Source organism: Pongo abelii, chromosome X (assembly GCF_028885655.2).
Source record: "Pongo abelii isolate AG06213 chromosome X, NHGRI_mPonAbe1-v2.0_pri, whole genome shotgun sequence".
In the NCBI taxonomy this organism is placed as follows: domain Eukaryota; kingdom Metazoa; phylum Chordata; class Mammalia; order Primates; family Hominidae; genus Pongo; species Pongo abelii.
The window spans coordinates 117,596,771-117,617,348 of record NC_072008.2 but is presented as its reverse complement, the minus strand read 5'-3'; the positions used below and the strand labels follow the sequence as shown (position 1 = coordinate 117,617,348).

General features: G+C 36.3%; 1 protein-coding gene across 10 annotated transcripts in view; it reads right to left on the bottom strand.

Annotated features, from left to right (window-relative positions):
- The window catches only part of ALG13 (ALG13 UDP-N-acetylglucosaminyltransferase subunit), an 80,416-nt gene that overhangs the window by 42,328 nt on the left and 17,510 nt on the right, over nucleotides 1-20,578 (bottom strand). For 8 of the 10 annotated variants that reach the window (XM_024240676.3, XM_054544977.2, XM_024240677.3 and 5 more), the window contains 7 exons: nucleotides 10,017-10,383; nucleotides 9,360-9,443; nucleotides 6,701-6,751; nucleotides 5,894-5,940; nucleotides 5,126-5,198; nucleotides 483-564; nucleotides 136-298 (listed from right to left, as the gene is read on the bottom strand). In XM_024240676.3, coding sequence (XP_024096444.1) covers nucleotides 136-298; nucleotides 483-564; nucleotides 5,126-5,198; nucleotides 5,894-5,940; nucleotides 6,701-6,751; nucleotides 9,360-9,443; nucleotides 10,017-10,383 — 867 coding nt within the window. Of the gene's footprint in view, nucleotides 1-135; nucleotides 299-482; nucleotides 565-5,125; nucleotides 5,199-5,893; nucleotides 5,941-6,700; nucleotides 6,752-9,359; nucleotides 9,444-10,016; nucleotides 10,384-20,578 lie in introns of those variants that run through there. The other 2 variants (XM_024240685.2, XR_010139051.1) reach the window with 2 other exon arrangements.

The following is a 20,578-nucleotide window of genomic DNA, read 5'->3' as shown; positions in this document are numbered from 1 at the left end:
ATATATATCCTGACATATGTGTACGTGTGAATATGTAACCTAACTCATAAGCTTGCCAGGCCCCTTCCACTTTCAAATGATTATGCACAGAAGTATGGAACATAATTATCATGATATCCCCTTTCTCTTTATTACCTATTCTGATTTGAACTCTTGTAATCAGTATGGGCATCCTCGCTTCCAGTCACAGCATTATTTCTGTTCTTCTTAGAACCACTTCGAAACAATTTAATCGCAGTCTTCAACTCTTCTTCATCCACAACAAACACATCTTTATAGAGAATTTCGTACAATACAGCTGAAGAAAAAATGGCCAAAATTCCAATTGTCAAAATAAGATTTATATTAACTATGTGAAAATAGTCATAATCCTGCGTGCAAATAGGTACCAACAAGGTTTTAAAGGGGCTATTCATGGTGGGTCCCTGAGTGAAAACAAGTCATCTGAAATCACACTCAAAATTTATAAAGCCTTCACATACCCTGACAAACAGCTGCACTTGACTGAAATTGCTTTGAGTACACAGAATCATAGTGACCACTACTTGAATAGCAGAGTAGAATCTAAAGAAAAACACACAGAACAATTAAGTGAATGTTACACATCTTAAAACCATGAAATTAAGATGATAATTAACTTGAAATTGAGTCTGTAGTCAGTAACTGATAACTAATTGATTTTTTTAAAGTGATTTTTAAAATCTAAATATAAGGAAATGCAACCTGTACCTCATAAAGATTTTCTTGGCAGTGACTTTTAAATGCCAAGATTAAAATCACTACTAAGGTTACACTATGAGCCTCAATCACATTAATATACCAAACAAGCCCTGATTTACAAATTTGCTAAAAAAAAAAAAAAGAAAAAAGGAACACTTAGAAATTGAGTTATTGAACATAACAGAAAGCCTAACAGATGCCAAAAGACCCAGGTAACTTCCAAGAATGACTGGAAAAATTAGGTCAAATACCCAAATACTCCAAACTCAGACTAAGGGAGGAAAGGGATTTTATTCAATTGTCTCAAGTCATCCATTTAACTGAATAGCAATATATCAATACACTACATAGCACCAATACTGCTAGAGAGACTTCCTCAATGAATTAAGGTACATCTCAGGCTACAAAAATGACAGTTTAATGTCTGAGCTGATTCCCTGAATCCCTAGAGGTTTTTTTTTCCCCCAAAACAATTCAAAGGCCATGCTTGTTAAGCAAAATTTTTTCAGTTAAAATGTTCTATGTGATGAAATTTGTTTATATAACTGTTCCAAAACCTTTCTGAATTTTTGTTGAAAAAATCTGTCTTCACCAGGTGGGGTGGTGTGTGCCTATAGTCTCAGCTACTACAGCAGGAGGGTCACTTCAGCCCAGGGGTTTGAAGCTATAGTGTGCTATGGTCTCACCTGTGAATAGCCACCACACTCCAGCCTAGGCAACATAGTGAGATCCTCCCCATCTCTTAAAAAAAAAAAAAACTGTCTTATATAAGGGATATAATCCCTAGTGATTAAGGTTCTTCCATTTTGAAGGTATCAGCAACCTGAGTTACTCAAAATGATTCTGCAATCTGTGGAAAGATGTTGCCACCAAGCCTCCTTGGCAGAAAAAAAAATTATCCTAAGCATTCTTTTTTTCTGTCTTCCTACTCTTCCCTGGGCTAACTTCTCCCAATAATCCAGTTATTTGATCCCAGGTCTATTATTCTTCACTTGTCTTTTTGGAAATCACAATTCTATTTCAGTAGTAATCCATTTCAAAGTACTGAAGTCAAGTGTCAAGCTGAAGTAACTCACAGTAAAGTTTAAGTTATAAGTTTCTCCCACCACAAGGGGTATTTGCATTTAAGAGTTTATTAACCCATAAGAACAGTGAGCAGATTTTGAGCAGAGAAATCCTTTGTACTTTGGGCTACAAGAACTGGGAACTCTAAGAAATATTAATAACTAGAGGCAGTTGTTAAGGAATAAAGGAATCCAGTTAACCAGAGTGATGAATAAGCAGTTCTTATAGAAAAAAGACAGACAACTATATAATTTCTCTATTCAAGTGGCAAGAATTTCCATTTCGACTGGAAGAGGCAAAACAAGGCATGATGGCTTTTATGTTTCTGGTGGTATCCCAACATGAAATAGTAATTCATACATACTTGTGGGTGGTTGGGAGTGGGCAGATGGGATGTAATTAATGGCAGTAAACTAGTGAAAAAATGGGGTAGATCTATATTACTAAGAAGGATATTTAAAAAGAACAAGTAACAATGTTAAATATGAGCCCATTTACATTTAAAAGACAAACACAAAGAAAATGACACAGAAAGATACTCACCAATACTTAATAGTTTGTTACTTTGAAGTGCATGAGAACTAATACTTGTTACTTTGAAGGGCATAAAATTGAAGAGGATGAGTGGGGACTTTCTTACTCTACATTTCGAGACTTAATTTTATTCTCTTTTTAATGTAAGTATGTACTTCTATCTAGAGCAAATGAGCTGAGTGAAGATGGCTCGATTTCAGCTGAATACACTTAAGAAACTGAAGATAACTATGTAGAATGCAGAATTAAGTCAACACACAAGATGAAAGATGCCAAAGTGAATATTAGACATTTATTTCTATGAAAGTTTGTTCTAAAATATTTTTAGAAGGCTCATTAATAATGTTCACTGCCTATAATACAATCATTTTTATTTATTTATTTTTGAGATGGAGTCTTGCTCTGTCGCCCAGGCTGGAGTGCAGCGGCGCAATCTTGGCTCACTGCAACCTCTGCCTCCTGAGCTCAAGCGATTCTTCTGCCTCAACCTCCCGAGTAGCTGGGATTACAGGCATGCGCCACCACGCCCAGCTAATTTGGGTATTTTTAGTAGACACGGGGTTTCACCATATTGGCCGGGCTGGTCTCAATCTCCTGACCTCAAGTGATCCACCCGCCTCGACCTCCCAAAGTGCTGGGATTACAGGCGTTAGCCACCACACCCGGCCTCATTTTTAAAAATTCAATCCTGATGCCAATCTTAGGAGTGTGAACTGAGATAAAGCAACAAAGTTTTAGGCAAAGCAAAGCATCACAAAATAAAAGCACCTGGCTTTTCAATATAAACACACACTCCCACTTTATAAATTCCCAAATCAGACATATATATGCACTATCCTGTACATGCAAATACCCAAGTGCTGATAAGTATTAGCACTGTATACATGTATAGATATTTGTAGGTTGTACACACTCAAAAGGTCTGACATTTTTGTAGTCTCATGGTCCCCAATGGGTAATGTTCCCCTAAATTAGCTAAATAATCTCTCTGTAAGAAACACAAGACATTTATAAATGGAACTGTGTAATTGTAGGAACTAAGTGGTGGGTACATGAATGTGTACTGCATGAGTCTTCATACTTCTCTCTGTATGAAAAATTTCAGAATACAATGTTGGGGAAAAACTGAACTGGGAGTTTAAAGATGCCTGGTAAAGATCCAAATTTCATCTCAAGCAATGCTATGTACAACTGCTTAGATACAAAAGTTAACACTCCTCTTCCTCAAACAATTCAGATTATGTCACACCTTTGCCTAAAAACTTCCCATTAGCATTTAGGGTCAAGTTTTCTGGTGTCTGAAATTTACTTTAAAATACATCAAAAAAGAAAGATGGACAGATGAATGGATCGAGGAATAGATATGTGATAAGAATACTAAGATGTTAACAGCAGACTCTAGGTGGTGGGTAGGTATATGGATGCTCACTGTAAAATTCTTTTAACTTTTCTGTATGTTTGAACATCATAATAAAATGTTGGGAAAAAGTTTCAAATGACTATTCTGTACAATGAAAAGACAAATTATTTGGCATGGCCTGCTCTACCTCTTACTATGTAACTCTAAACTATCTTTCCAGCATCGCCCTCCTCACATCCAACTACTTAACTCCCAAAGGGTATCTTGCTTCTATGCCTCTGTATATAGTGTTTCCTCTGAATAGACTGCTCTTCATATTTGATGGACTCTTTTATACTCCACTTAAATGTCACTACCACCATGAAGCTTTCTAAACTCCCTCAAGCAGAAAGAAGGGCTTTTTCCCTTATGCTTTTAGCACAATTTTTTTATTATAAAACTTACCACTTTGCTGTAATTAACCCTTTGCAGGTCTGTCTTCATTGCCCCTTAAGCTCTTGGAGGGCAAGGATTTCACTGTATTAATTTTGGTGTCCCCAAAGCTCAGAAAAGAGATAATTAATGTACCCCATTCATACTTATCTTCTAAGTTATCTCCTACTCAGTCTTCTCTATTCCTAATGCTACTTCTCCTTAGTTCAGGTATTCCCCCTCGATTATCATAACAGCATCCTAACAGTTCTCCTGGTCTCTAGTCTTGTCTTGCCATCATTAGAATTGTGTCTAAATTGTGTTCCATGTTGTGAAATAAGACATATAAAACTCAAACATTGGGTAGTCGATATTTCACTAATAAAATAATCAGGATAAAGGGCTTTTCTTTTATAAACTTTTTGGAGGAGAAGCTGTATGCTGAAAAACAATTTATCTGCTGAGTATTCTCAGCTAACAACCAAGTACTTTACCAGGCAGTAGTAGACACTGTCACTTCCCTCAAGAAACGTTCAGATAATGAAAGAAATACATATGAAAACAAACACAATATAATAAATACTACGATTACTTGGGAGCTGCTAGGGGAGCACAAAGTGAGAAAATGACTCCAGGGGCATTGGGAAAGTTTCAAATACAAAGACACAAAGTATGAAAGGCAGAATACCTGGAAGCATGGCATAAAAAGGATGGAAGAAAATGAAGCTGGTTTGGGACCTTTCAGGATGCTGAATGCCTAGCTTCAAAGTTTGAACCTTATCCTTTTTAGTCACTGAGAAGCCAATTAGGGTTTGGGGTGGCTTTTTTCCTATCACAAAGAAATGACGATCAGGTCTGTTTAGAGGGCTAACAACACTGAGATTAACGACTAGAGAGGAAAATGCTAGTAACAGAGAAACCTGTCATTCAGACTATGCTTTTCATTAATTAGGTTAAAAATGATTTAATATCCAGGCAAGCCAGAAGCATCATTCAACTTCTTTTATATAAGTCAACATTCACTCATCTTCTTACCTTGTCTTCATAGCCATTATCTGTGACATAAGTTGGAGGTTTTCCAGGAAAGCGATAAAGAATGAAATCCCGACTATATGGGGAAAACAAAGGTAAGTGGGAAGACATAATTTGGCATATGTAAGAGATAGTTATAGGAACAACTATTTGTGCTTTTAAGTTGCCTACCTTATTCATATAAAGTAATATAAATATCCGGTTTAATGTTTGGCTTTAAAATAATCCAAAACGGCTAAATGATGTTAATTCAAGGTAGACAGCTAATTGCCCCTAAAGTCCTATGGATTTTTTTTTAATGTATCTTAATTTGGGAGGAGAAGGGGTAAAGACAACCAATTATCAATTGTATGTATGTCTGTGAGTTGGGGGGTGGTGCTCTCCTTTATTTAAAGCAGAGGTTGGCAATTTTTTTGGCAAAAGGCTAGAAAATAGGCATTTCAGCTTTTGCAGACTATATGGTTTATTCAACTTTGCTTTGGTACCATGAAAGCAGCCACAGACAATGCATAAGTGAATGAGCATAACTGTGTTCCAACAAAGCTTTACAGACACTGAAATTTGAATTTTATATAATTTTTCCATCCCATGAAACATTCTTCTTTTGACTTTTCAACCATTTAAAATATTTTAACACTTTTTCTTAGCTTTCTTCATTCTAGGTATCAATACATCAAATCTCAAATTTCCCCAATCCTGAAGAGACCGTTGAGATCTTATAAACACATGCATGCACATACCCACTCTCAAAGAAAAGAGGATATAACTTACTTATAAATTAGAGAAAGAGCTCTTATTTCCAGCTGGCCAGCACTTTCCTAAACATAAATAGTGTATTGAGTTTTAAAAAACATTCTGTAGCTAGGAGGTAGTTTTTTCAAGTACAACAAATTTTTAGCTGCTTAGCACTGTTTTAGATGAAGAATTTGTAGAACACACTATAACCTGTTTTAAGGCTTGGAATACTGTGATAGCTACTTATTAACATGAACTTATCCTGAAAAAAGGATCTAAAGCCCTACTTAGCCATTAAGTAATAAGCACAGTTAATATGAGAGATTTTAAAAACATAATAAAAATGGAACTAGTATAATAAAAAGGCAGTAGGGATTTAGTAAATGTGTTTCTTAAGTCCAGAACTATGGAATTAACTTTATCACATAAAAATTATTTCTAAATAAAGTATGAATTTATGAATTTTACTCCCACATAAAAGGAAGACAACTACAAATCAGGGGAATTGTTTAATAACAAAATAATGACCTCTTGGTAAAATTCATTACCACCCTCCTCCCCCGTTAAAGTGAAAAGGCTTAAGCTTGTCCTGTTTCCAAGTAGTGTATACTCTTTTGCTAGTCTATGGTTGATGGGATTGTTAACACACAATTATCAATATTCAACACAAAACAATAGGTCAATTGCCAGCCTCTAAACTTATGCAAGAACTATTGGATTCAACACAGCTGGCTACTAAATAAAATATTTGGGGTCTGGCTAAAATAATACAGTTGAATGAATAAATTTACATTACTATTCCAAATAACTCCGAAAAGATTAAACCCCCATATTTGATCTTACCTTGGGATCTCCCAACCGTTCCAGGTATTTCTCAAAAGATCCCTCCACATACTTCAAAAATAAAACAAACTCGACTTAACCAAATACACAGAATTACTGAAATCTGATTATATTCTACAACATTATCCTGCAATGCGTTTTTTGCTCAGCTCAACAATTATGGTGTAAGTTTCTACTTTGCACAGCACCTCAAGAAGATTTGCACATACACAAAAGTCATGAGTGGAGAAAAGCTGGAGTATAAAAGTATCTTAGGAATTGGTCCTGGCATATCCACATACCAGTACATTTCATCAAATGGTATGCTTTCGAGTTTCATTTGAAATGCCAACTTGTCATTTATGACAATTTTCATAAATCAAGCAAGACCAGTATTTCTAAGGATTTCAAATTTGACAAGACATGCATTTACAACATTAAACTGAGGAACTTTAAAGAGAATTTCATTAGTTTCTAAAAAGACCATGGGACTTTTTAGGGGTGATGGAAACATTCCATATCTTGACTGCAGTGGTAGTTCCATGATTGCATATCATCTCCAAAACTAAAAATGGTAAACTTAAAATGATGAGTTTTATTGAATGTAAAATATGCCTCAATAAAAATGAAATTAAACTCAGGGACTGTAATAGATTTATTTCTAGTTCCATGGATACATATCACTAGACTTTTAAAAAATCATTTAAATTTTCCTTTTAAAAAGTTTTGAGATATAAATGACATACAGGCTGGGTGTTGTGGCTCACACCTGTAATCCCAGCACTTTGGGAGGACGAGGCGGGCAGATCATGAGGTCAGGAGATCAAGACCATCCTGGCTAACATGGTGAAACCCCATCACTACTAAAAATACAAAAAAATTAGCCGGGCATGGTGACGGGCACCAGTAGTCCCAGCTACTTGGGAGGCTGAGGCAGGAGAATGGCATGAACCCAGGAGGCGGAGCTTACAGTGAGCCGAGATCGTGCCACTGCACTCCAGCCTGGGCGAAAGAGCAAGACTCCGTCTCAAAAAATAAATAAATGACATACAATAAACTGCACAATTTAAATAGTACAAATTTTGACTTATGTATACACCCATGAAATCATCATCACAATTGAGATGGTGAATATATCACTTCCATAAGTACCTTTGTGCCCCTCTATAACTGATATATAACCACTGATCTGCTGTCACTACAGATTGGCTTGTATTTTTTCTAGAGTTTTATATAAGGGAAATCAAACAGTATAAACTTTGCATGGGGTCTGGTTTCTATCACTCAGTATTGAGATTCATTTACGTAGTTTTAAAATTTTACACACATCTTTGTTACCCAAAATGTTGTCCACAAACCAATAGCAAGCATTACTTCAGTTTGTTAAAAATGCAGAAATCTCCACTGTGCGCAGTGGCTCACACTTGTAGTCCCAGCACTTTGGGAGGCCAAGGCGGGCAGATCACTTGAACCCAGGAGTCTGAGACCAGTCTGGGCAACATGGCGAAACGCCATCTCTACTAAAAACACAAAAAACTTAGCCCAGTGAGGTGGCGTGTGCCTGTAGTCCCAAGTTACTTTGAAGGCTGAGGTGGGAGGATTGCTTCAGCCTTGTAGGCAGAGGCTGCAGCGAGCCGTGATCCTGCCACTGCACTCCAGCCTGGGCAACAGAGTAAGACCCTGTCTCAAGGTAAGAAAAAAAAAGAAATCTCGGGCCCCAACTCAGACCTACTGAATCAAAACCTGTATTTTAACAAGATCTCCAGGTGATTTGTATGCACAGAAATACTTGAGACGCACTGCTTTACACTATGGTCTTGCATTTGAAGTAATGTTACTAATAATCCTTTCCCCAGGTGTAGAGAAGACCACAATGAACTTCAAGGTAACAAGCTTTTAAGTCAAGAAGTCTTCACATAGTTTTAAAATTCACTGAAACCAGTTGAGAAAATTAAGAGTAAAACTCGAACAGCAGGCAAATACCCACAATAAACAGAAGAAACAAATAGCACTGCAAGGGCCAGAAGTGTTTAAAAAAAAAAAGAAAAGGAAGCCTCCAATTTCATTAACAAGAATTCAAATACGTGAAGGTGTACAAATATGTCTTCTGTAAGTTGTTTTACCTAAAGTTAATCATTAGTGGCAGAGCTCTAATTATACAATTTGTGACATGGAAAGACTAGATACTTAGACTCATTTGTTCCCTTACAATTAAGTTTTACAAGATTCCTCAAATTGACTGGCTGAAGATTATTGTACACAGGATTAAGCAAGAAAATAGAGGCGGTTCCCATTTTTACGTATTTTAAAATATGCATTGCAAAATATTAACAGAGCCAAACTTTTCATAAACTATTATTAATTGTTCAATAAAACTGTATGGATAATATAAAACAGCAATCAAAATGTAACTTTTTAGGGTCTGGAGTTCTTGGCGTAGGACGAGGTAAGTACTGGGAAAATGTAGATTATTCTTGATTTTTAATTAGAGTCCTAAACAACCTAATTCTAGCAGAGGGTCAAGAAGCATGTTAGCTACTGGGAAGGGAGCCAGTTGGGAATTATATATTTGCTATTGAGGAGACTGCATGATATAGTTTAATTTTGGTAGGTGCTCACAATTATTTTTCCACCTGCTACATACTCTACCAGTTCTCCCCTGGGTATGTATTCTACTTACAGACTCAAAAGTTTGTTGATTTTCCCTCATATATGAGACACAAGCCTTCCTGATTTCCAAATGATGGACCTGGCTGCAAAACAACTAAAAAGAAGAGAAAGACCAGCCCACTGTCAGTAGTCATTTAAAATAGGCACTTCTAAATCAAGACTATGAACTGGACACTTAATGCTTCCTTATTCAGAACATATGTAGGAAATTGGGAAATTAAATCATCTTACTAAAAGTTTTTTTTAATATCATCTTCAACGAAATGGGGGAAGGATGACTGTCATGCCCCATCCCCTTTTCTACTCCTTATGTGCACAGCCTATAATTTTTTTCTTAGGCATTAAAATTAGAGGAAGCAGAGGATGCTTACAAAGGATCAAGATATATTTCAAAGTTGTCTTTAGCCTCCTTACCTTACCCCTCCTACATTACAAACCGGCATTTAAAAAAACAGAAAAGATGGCAAAGGTACAGCAATATAGACTATTCAGCAAAGGCATGCACCAAGCTAATAAGAACAGGCAGCTTCTCTCTAGGACCTGACAGGCCTGATGTTTTCACTAGAAAGCAGGGGAGTTTTTTTGTTTCTTCTGGCAAACTACAGGACCATCCCATGTCTCAAACTCTGAAAACTCAGTACAGGGAAGATATATGTTTTCCTTTTACCTGCTCCGAAATAGCCCGAAAGAGGCAAGAGGCATCCTTGGCAGTCAGCTTTCGAAACAGCCCTAAGCTGCCTAAATATTCATCCATTGATGCCTCATTCAAAGACTTCTGGCTGCAGTAGTTTTTCCATCCTTTATGCATTTTGTACAGGGTGGGGGTAAGAGGGAGTAGAAAAAAAGTGTGGCAAGAGGGAAAAAGCAGGGTGCAGGTAGGATGGGTAGCAGTAACAAGGGCTTGCTTATGCAGGTATCCGGAAAGCAGCCCAAAGTCTAGGCCTGAGAAGGCAGTTGAAGTCAGCGCTGCAGAATCTTGGCACTTCCCAGGAGCAGAAGCAATGGACTTGGCTTGCCCAGGACAAGTCAGGACCCTGTGAAAAGAAGAGGAAGAGCCAATCCTCCTAGGAATAGGGAACTCAGACTGAGCAGGAGACATGGGAGGGAGGGAGAAAGTGCTTAGAGTTACCTCCTTGGGAAAGAGTGGGATTAACCCAATCAGACCAAGGTTGAGAAAAGTATGCATAAGCAGCTGAGCTTTGGGTCTAGAAGGAAACTGACTTTGCAGCTTAACTCAGGGCAACTGCTGCACGAGGCTGAAAAGGGACTACAATAAGGCTCAGGTGTGTAGGATGCAGCCTGGTCCACATTACATTGCTTTAAGAATTGCTTTAAGATCTCTAGCTGAATTTTCAACTACAGTCTCTCCCCAAATTCCCTGCTCCTTTCATAGTTTCAGGCAAACATGGAGGGAGAGAATCTTCATGAACCTAGTTAACCAGTAAGCATTTGCATTAATACCTTTTTAATACACACAAAAAAGGAGAAGGAACTTCCCTTAATCTATAGCGGCAGAGGGCACAGTTCAAGCTAAGTGCCATGGCTATTACCTGGATATTTCAGATATAGGGTTGAAGTAATCTTCTCTTTTAATTCTAGATAATAATCTCTGCCAGGATCACAGAAACTAAATCTTATTAGCCATGCTAGGGAAACCTTATACAATTCTTGACTAATGCCTCCAAACTATTATACGGCACCAATAAAAAAGAAAAATGCAAAAAAGTGTGTTTCTTTAAAAATGGAAATAAAAATTTAAATGGAAGCAGCATGAAAATATCCACAAACTAATAGACTACATTTGAAATGGTATGGTAGAGTATGAGATGAGTTGGACAATGAGAGATGTGTTTCAATGTTTTACTAGTGTACTTTTCCAGATACATTACTCTGGATTCTGAGAAAACCAAAGAAAATACTAAGTGCCAAAGGCAGGCCCAATTGCTTGTTTTATTTGTTCCTATTATCTATACTATCTAGTGTCTTTTATTTTTATTTAAATGCAAAAATCCAATTCCTTTCTTACATTTTTTAAGTATTAAAAAACAAATAGGTCAAAAGCTGGCTTTAGAGAAGGCACAACATTAAGCTGCTTTCAAAATTGTTTTTTCCTTTTTTTTTTTGTATCTGTGGATCCAGTAGTAATCATGACTGCTCCCTCTAGGAAAAGCAGCAATATTTTATAATTTAGGAATAAAATAATGTTTGACATGGTAAAAAAGGAATAAATCTTGACTTCCTTAGCATGCCAATTTGAAATTACCTTAATTTCTTTTTTTTTTTTTTTTAAAGGGTCTCACTCTGTCACCCAGGCTGAAGTGCAAGTGCAGTGGTGTAAACACAGCTGACTGCAGCCTCAACCTCCTGGGCTCAAACAATCCTCCTACCTCAGCCTCCCAAGTAGCTAAGACCAAAGGTGCATGCCACCACACCCAGCTAATTTTTCTATTTTCTGTAGAGATGGGGTCTTGCCACATTGCCCAGCTGGTCTCAAACTCCTGGGTTAAAGCTGTCCTCCCACCTCAGCTTCACAATGTGCTGGAATTACAGGCATGAGCCACCATGTCCAGCCACTAATTTCTTTTTTAAAGAAACTGTAACACTGGAGAAGTGATGCCTTTTGCAAAAGTTCTGAAACACACCGTTTGGGAAGAGAGATTGCCATCTTTCGTTAAGGTCACTAATTCACTGAGAAAAATTAAGGGTTATAATTTGGCCAGGCACGATGGCTCACGCCTGTGATCCCAGCCCTTTGGGAGGCCGAGGCGGGCAGATCACGAGGTCAGGAGATGGAGACTATCCTGCCTAACACGGTGAAACCCCATCTCTACTAAAAATACAAAAAATTAGCTGGGCGTGGTGGTGGGCGCCTGTAGTCCCAGCTACTTGGGAGGCTGAGGCAGGAGAACGGCGTGAGCCGAGATCACACCACTGCACTCCAGCCTGGGCAACAGAGCGAGACTCCGTCTCAAAAAAAAAAAAAAAAAAAGGGATTATAATTTAAAAGTTAATTTGTTTCCAGCATATTGTACTTGTAAAGAAAAACACAAATGCTTCACATCTGCTTTTTAAACTAAAAATAAGTGTGATATATAAAACAATGCAATCTAAATGCTTCATTTTGAGGAAGGGAATGGGGGAAGGGAAAATCAGGAGAAGGAGGGAGAGAATCAGAAAAGTAACAGAAAACTGAAAACAAAAAACACAGGTAGGGACAGGAAGACAAAAGGAGACAGAGCAAGAGAAAAGTAACACACAGGGAAGCATACAGTAGATCCACACAAATATGGTCCATTGATTTTTGACAAAGGTGCAAAATCAGTTGAATAGAAAAAAGATAGCATTTTCATCAAGTGGTGCCAGAACAATTGACCATCCACATGCAAAAAAAAGGATCCTCAACCTATACCTCACACCTTGTACTATAATTAACTCAAAGTGGTATAAATGTAAAATAAAACTTCAAAATTTTAAAAAATAAAACATAGGAGAAAATCTTTAAGATCCTGAGTTAGGCAGTGAGTTCTCAGATACATAACAGAAAAAAAAATTCACTCAATTTTATCAAAATTAAAAACTTTTGCTCTGCAAATGACATTGTTAGGAGAATGAAAATACAAGCCATAGACTGGAAGAAAATATTTTTACATCACATATCTAACCAGAAAAACTTTGTACCAAAATATATAAAGAACTCTGAAAAGTCAACGATAAAAAAAATCCAATTTCTTAAATAAACAAAAGATTTGAATACACATTTCACCAAAGATATAAGAATGGCTAATGAGCACATAAAAAGATATTCAAAATCATTGATCTTTAGGAAAATGAAAATTAGAACCACAATAAGACATCATTACATACCCACCAGGATAGCTGTAATAAACAATACAAACAATAACAAGCATTAACAAGGATTGGAGAAACTGGTCCTAAGAAGATGGAAGCAAAAACTGTATGATTCCAAAAGGAATATGATTCCATTTATATGAAATATGCCAAAAGGGTAAATCTAGAGACAGAAAGCAGATGAAGTGGTTGCCCGGGGCTGGAGTGGAAATAGGCATTGACTACAAATAAGCACAAAAAATCTTTCTGGAATAATAAAAATCTTCTAAAACTATTTTGTGGTGATATGTGCACAATTCTGTATATTCACTAAAAATTAAATTGTACTCTTAAAACTGGTAAATTTAACAGCTTTCAGATATGTCACATACCATATAATTCACCCACTTAAAGTATACAATTCAATGGTTTGTTGTATAGAGTTGTGCATCCATCACCATAATCAACTTTAGAACATTCTCTTTATCCCAAAATAAAACTCTGCATCCTGTAGCTGTCAACCTCTAATCCCTCTATCCCCACCAACCCCAGAAAACCACTAATCTACTTCCTGAATCTACCGATTTCCATATTCTGAACACTTCAAACAAATGGGATCATAAAGTATGTGGTCTGGTGTGACTTGCTTCTTTTACTTAGTTTAGCATAAGGTTTTCAAAGTCCACCCATGTTGGAGCATGGTGCATCACTACATAGTTCAATCCCCTGCATAAACCAAAATTTGTTTATCCATTCACTAGTTGATAGAAATTTGGGTTGTTCCCACTTTTGGGCTATTATGAATAATATTTCCATAAATATTCACATGCAAGCTTTTATTTGGACTTATGTTTTCAAGTATCTTAGGTATATACCTAGGAGTGGAGTTACTGGATCATATGGTAACTCTATTTAACCTAATGTTAGGAACTGTTTTTCAGAGCAACTGCACCATTTTACATTCTTATCAATAGTGTATGAGGGTTCCATTTTCTCTAGATTCTTATCAACACGTGTTATTTTCCATCTTTTGATTATAGTAAACCTGGTGGGTGTGAAGTGGTATCTCACTGTGGTTTTGATTTGCGTTTCCCCAGTGGCTAATGATATTGAGCATCTTTTCATCTGCTTATTGGCCATTTGTCTATCTTTAATGAGATACCACTACATACTAACTAAAATAATTTTTTTAACTGACAATACAAAGTGTTGAAAAGGATGCAAAACTGGAACTCTCATATGTTGCTAGTGGGAATGTAAAATAGTACAACCACTGTGGAAAATAGTTTAACAGTTTCTTATAAAATTGAACAGAATTACCATATGATCAAGCAATCCCACTTCTAGGTAACTACATAAAATAAATGGTAACACCAAAACCTCTATGTGAATGTTTATAGTAGCTTTATCCATAATCATGAGCTCTCCAAAACTGGAAACAATCTAAACATTTTTCAACTGGTGAATGGACAAAAACTGTGGTACATTCAAACAATAGAATACTTCCTAGGAATAGAAAATAATGAAATATTGATACATAAAAGAACACGTATCTCAAATGTAACATGCGAAGCGAAAAAAGACATGAGTCAAAAGGCTACACACTGTATGCCTGCATTTATATGACATTGAAAAAGGCCAAACTATAGGAAGGGAAAACAGATTAGTTTTTGCCAGTAGTTAGGGTTGAAGGGCTGACTACGAAGAGAAAGGATAAATGGGGGCACTGGAACTGTTCTGCATCTCGACTGTGGTAGTGGTTACATGATTATGCGTTTGTCAAAATTATAGAACTATATAAGAAAACAGGCCAATTTTACTGTATTTAAATTTAACAGTTAAGTAAAACAAAACAGCAGAAGACATATAACAGAGTTGAGGAGCTCACAGAATAGTCAACAATATTGGGAAGAAAAAATAAGAAAATCAGATTATCAATCTAGGAAAGCCAACATCTAACCAACAGGAAGCCCGAAGTGAAATGAAGAGAGCAGAGGGAAAGAAATGATAATGATGATGATGATGATTAGGACAATATAAAAAACTTCTAGCACTGTAGAACACGAGTATCCATATTGAGACTGAAAGGGTCCATGAAGTAGCCACAACAATGAAAGCAAAAAAGATCATCCCTGGACATAACAATAAAGTTTCTGAAGTCAGGGGATAAAGAGAAGATCCTAAAGCTTTCACAGAAGAAAAACAGTTTATACACAAAAGAACACAAGTAAGAACACAATATAGTTCTCAAAAGAAAAACTAGGATTCAGAAAACAATGAAGCTCTAGATTAGAGGGGAAGTTATTTCCAACCTTTATTTCTATTGCAAGCTATCAAATGAAAGAGTAAAACAAGGTGTTTTTAGAAAAAAAAAAAAGATTCAAAAATGTTGCCACCCTTTCTCAGAAAAGCTACTTTGAAGACATGTGAAACCAAAATAAAGAATTTTTTTTAAAAGTCTGGGGGTGGAAGGGAGCAATCTTGGAAATAGGAGATTCAACACAAGAGAAAAGCAAAGAGAAATTACAGGATAAGGATGAAGGGGAAATCACAGGAAGATAGACACTCAGAAGGACTAGAAAATAAGCATTTCCAAAAATAGGACAGAGAACTCCAGTGTGGATATCTCAGAAAAGATAATAAAGGTTTAGATAACTCGATGTGTTTGAATACAATGAGAGATGTACACTTCTGTTGGAGAGTTTGGAGATGTTACTATCAAAAACTGGGAAAATGATGAAATAACAAAATGAGATAAAACAAAGTTTTACAGGAAAGGAAATAAAATCATTGAACACTACATGGCTCAGATGTGAATAATACTGTAGTTAAGCAGTCATAATAATGTCAACATTGAAAATGAATCTCACAGAACTGATAAAACTAAATTAGGAGGATGGGAAGGAAAATGGGGAAGAGAAAAAAGAAAAAGTCTCCTCTTTGGGATCTCATTACCCCTCTTTCAACAATGGACAGATAACCTAGACAGAAAATCAATTAGGAAACATTAGACTTGAATTATACTTTACACCAAATGGACCTAACAGACATATACAGAATATTCAATCCAACAGCAACAGAATACACATTCTTGCTATGCACACATGGACCATTCTCCAGGATAGATCATATTGTTAGGCTAAAAAACAAGTCTTACCAAATTTAAGGAAATTGAAATCATATCAAGTATCTTTTCAGATCACAATGGCATGAAACTATAAATCAGTAACAGAAAGAATCTTGAAAAATACACAAATATGTGGGAATTAGACAAAATGCTTCTGAACAAGTCAATGTGTCACAGAATAAATCAAAAAGGAAATTTAAAAAACCCTTGAGACAAATGAAAATGGAAACACAACATACAAAAACTTACAGGATGCAGCAAAAACAGTTCTAAGAGGGAAATTTATAGTGGTAAATGCCTACACTAAAAAGGAAGAAAGATCTCAAATCTAACACACTTCAAGGAACTAGAAAAAGAACAACCTTAAGTTAGCAGAAGGAAGGAAACAAAGATCAGAGCATAAATAAATGAGTGCAGCCAAAAAACACATGAAAAAATGCTCACCATCACTGGCTATCAGAGAAATGCAAATCAAAACCACAATGAGATACCATCTCACACCAGTTAGAATGGCAATCATTAAAAAGTCAGGAAACAACAGGTGCTGGAGAGGATGTGGAGAAATAGGAACACTTTTACACTGTTGGTGGGACTGTAAACTAGTTCAACCCTTGTGGAAGTCAGTGTGGCGATTCCTCAGGGATCTAGAACTAGAAATTCCATTTGACCCAGCCATCCCATTACTGGGTATATACCCAAAGGACTATAAATCATGCTGCTATAAAGACACATGCACACGTATGTTTATTGCGGCATTATTCACAATAGCAAAGACTTGGAACCAACCCAAATGTCCAACAATGATAGACTGGATTAAGAAAATGTGGCACATATACACCATGGAATACTATGCAGCCATAAAAAATGATGAGTTCACGTCCTTTGTAGGGACATGGATGAAATTGGAAATCATCATTCTCAGTAAACTATCGCAAGAACAAAAAACCAAACACCGCATATTCTCACTCATAGGTGGGAATTGAACAATGAGAACACATGGACACAGGAAGGGGAACATCACACTCTGGGGACTGTTGTGGGGTGGGGGGAGGGGGGAGGGATAGCATTGGGAGATATACCTAATGCTAGATGACGAGTTGGTGGGTGCAGCGCACCAGCATGGCACATGTATACATATGTAACTTACCTGCACATTGTGCACATGTAGCATAAAACCTAAAGTATAATAATAATAATAATAATAATAATAAAAGAAAAAAATAAAAAAAATAAATAAATAAATAAAAATAAATGAAAGAGACTAGAAAAACAATAGAAAAATAATAAACTAAGAGTTAGTTCCTTGAAAAGATAAACAAAATTGACCTACCCTTAGCCAGACTAGGAGAAAAAGACTCAAATCAGAAATGAAATAGGAGACATTACAACTGTTATCACAGAAATACAAAGGATCACAAGAAACTACTATAAACAATTATACGCCAACAAATTGGATAGTCTAGAAGAAATGGATGAGTTCCTAGACACATACAACCTACCAAGACTAAATCATGAAGAAATAGAAAATCTGAACAGACCAATAATGAGGAAGGAGATTGAATCAATAATAAAAGTCTCCCACTAAAGTCCAAGACCCCATGGCTTCACTGCTGAATTCTACCAAACATTTAAAGAACCAGTACCAATCCTTCTTAAGCTCTTTCAAAAAACTGAAAAAGAAGGAATATTTCTAATCTCATTTTACAAGACCAGCATTACCCTGATACCAAAGCCAGACAAGGACACTACAAAAATAGAAATGTACAGACCAATATCCCTGATGAACATAAATGCAAAAGTCGTCAACAAAACCCTAGCAAGCTAAATTCAACAACACATTACAAGACTCATTCCCCATGATCAAGTGGGATTTATCCTGGGGCTGCAAGGAAGGTTCAATATACACAAATCGATAAATGTGATACACCACATTAACAGAATGAATAAAAATCATGATCGTTTAAATAGATGCAGAGAAAGCATCTGACAAGATTCAACACTCCTTCATTAACGAAAAAACAAACAAACAAAAACACTCTTGGCCGGGCACGGTGGCTCACGCCTGTAATCCCAGCACTTTGGGAGGCCAAGGAGAGCAGATCACAAGGTCAGGAGTTCAAGACCAGCCTGGCCAACATAGTGAAACCGCATCTCTACTAAAAAAAAAAAAAAAAAATACAAAAATTAGCTGGGCATGGTGGCGGGCGCCTAGAATCCCAGCTACTCAGGAGGCTGAGGCAGGTGAATCGTTTGAACCTGGGAGGCGGAGATTGCAGTGAGCCGAGATCACGCCATTGCACTCCAGCCTGGATGACAGGGCAAGACTCCATCTCAAAAAAAAAAAAAAAAAAAACAAACTCTCAACAGATTAGGTATACAGGAAATGTATCTCAGTACAGTAAACACCACATATGTTAAACCCATAGCTATGACCATTTTCAAGGGTGAAAAATCGAAAGCTTTTCCTCTGAGATCAGGGACAAGACAAGGACGCCCCCTCTCACCACTTCTATTCAACATACAAATCGTAGCCAGAGCAATTAGGCAAGAGAAAGAAAACACATCCTACTAGAAAAGGAAGAATTGAAATTATCTTTATTTGCTGATAACATGTTCTTACATATAGAAAAACCTAAAAACTACATAAAAAAAAGGCTAGAACTGATAAAAAAAAAAATGAGTAAAGTTGAAGGATACAAAATCAACATATAAAAAATCAGTAGTGTTTCTATATTATCCAAAGAGAAAATTAAGACAACAATCCCATTTACAATAGCAATAGCAACAAATACTTAGGTATAAATGTAACCAATGAGGTAAAAGACTGATATAACACTGAAAACTATAAAACACTCATGGAAAAAAAACTGAAAAAAAAACCCACAAATAAATGGAACAATATCCCATGTTTATGGATTGGAAGAAAACTGTGAAAATGTCCACACTACCAAAGTGATCCACAGATTCAATGCAATCTCTATCAAAATTCCAATGACATTTTTGCAGAAATAGAAAAAAAAAATCCTTAAATTTATACAGAATCACGGAAGATCCCAAATAGACAAAATAATCTTCAGTAAAAAGAACAAAGCTGGCAGCATCTCACTCCCTGGCTTCAAATCATATATAAAGTGAGTATAATCAAAACAGCATCATGCTGGTATAAAAACAGACACATCAAAAAAAGGAACAGGATAGAAAGCCCAGAAAGAAACCTACACATTTATGGTCAATTTTCAACGAAGGTATTAAGAATGCACAATGGGGAAAAGACAGTCTCGTCAATAAAGGGTTGGGAAAACTGACTATCCACGGGCAGAAGAATGAAGCTGGATCCTTACCTTATATCATATTAAAAAATCAACTCAAAATGGATTGAAAACTTCAATATAAAACCTGAAACTGCAAAACTACTAGAAGAAAACATAGGGGAAAAGCTCCACACTTCTTTGGGCAATGATTCTTTGAATATGACCCTGTAAGCACAGGTAACAAAAGCAAAAATAGACAAATGGTATGGCACCAAACTAAAAAGCTGCTGCACAGCAAAGGAAACTATTAACAAAGTGAAGAGACAACCCACAGAAATTGAGAAAAGATCTGCAAACTATACATCTGATAAGGGGTTAATATCCAAATATGTAAGGAAATCAAATAACTCAAAAAAAAAAAAAAAACCTGTAAGGAAATCAAACAACTCAACAAGCAAGAAAACAACCCAATTTAAAAATCGGCAAAGGAACTAAACGAACATTTCTCAAAAGACGACATAAAAATGGCAAACAAGTACATGAAAAAATGCTCAGCATCACTAATCATTAGAGAAATGCATTCAAAACATGAGACTATCACCTCACAACTGTCAGAATGGCTTTTATTTAAAATGATGAAAGATAACAAGTGTTGGCAAGGATGCAGAGAAAAGGAAACTGTTGTACGTTGTTGGTGGGAACGTAAATTAGTACAGCCATTATAGAAAACAGTATGGAAGTTCCTCAAAAAATTAAATAGAACTACCATATGATCTAGTAATTCTACTTCTGGGTATATATCCAAAGAAAATAAAATCAGTATGTCAGGAGATACCTGCACTCCCATGTTCATTACAGAATTATTCACAGTACCCAAGATAAGGAAACAACCTAAGTGTCCATCAGTGGACGAATGGATAAAGAAAATGTGGTACATATACAAAATGGAATGCTATTCAGTGTTTAGAAAAAGGAAATTCTGTCATTTGTGACAACATAGATGAACCTAGAGGATGTTATATG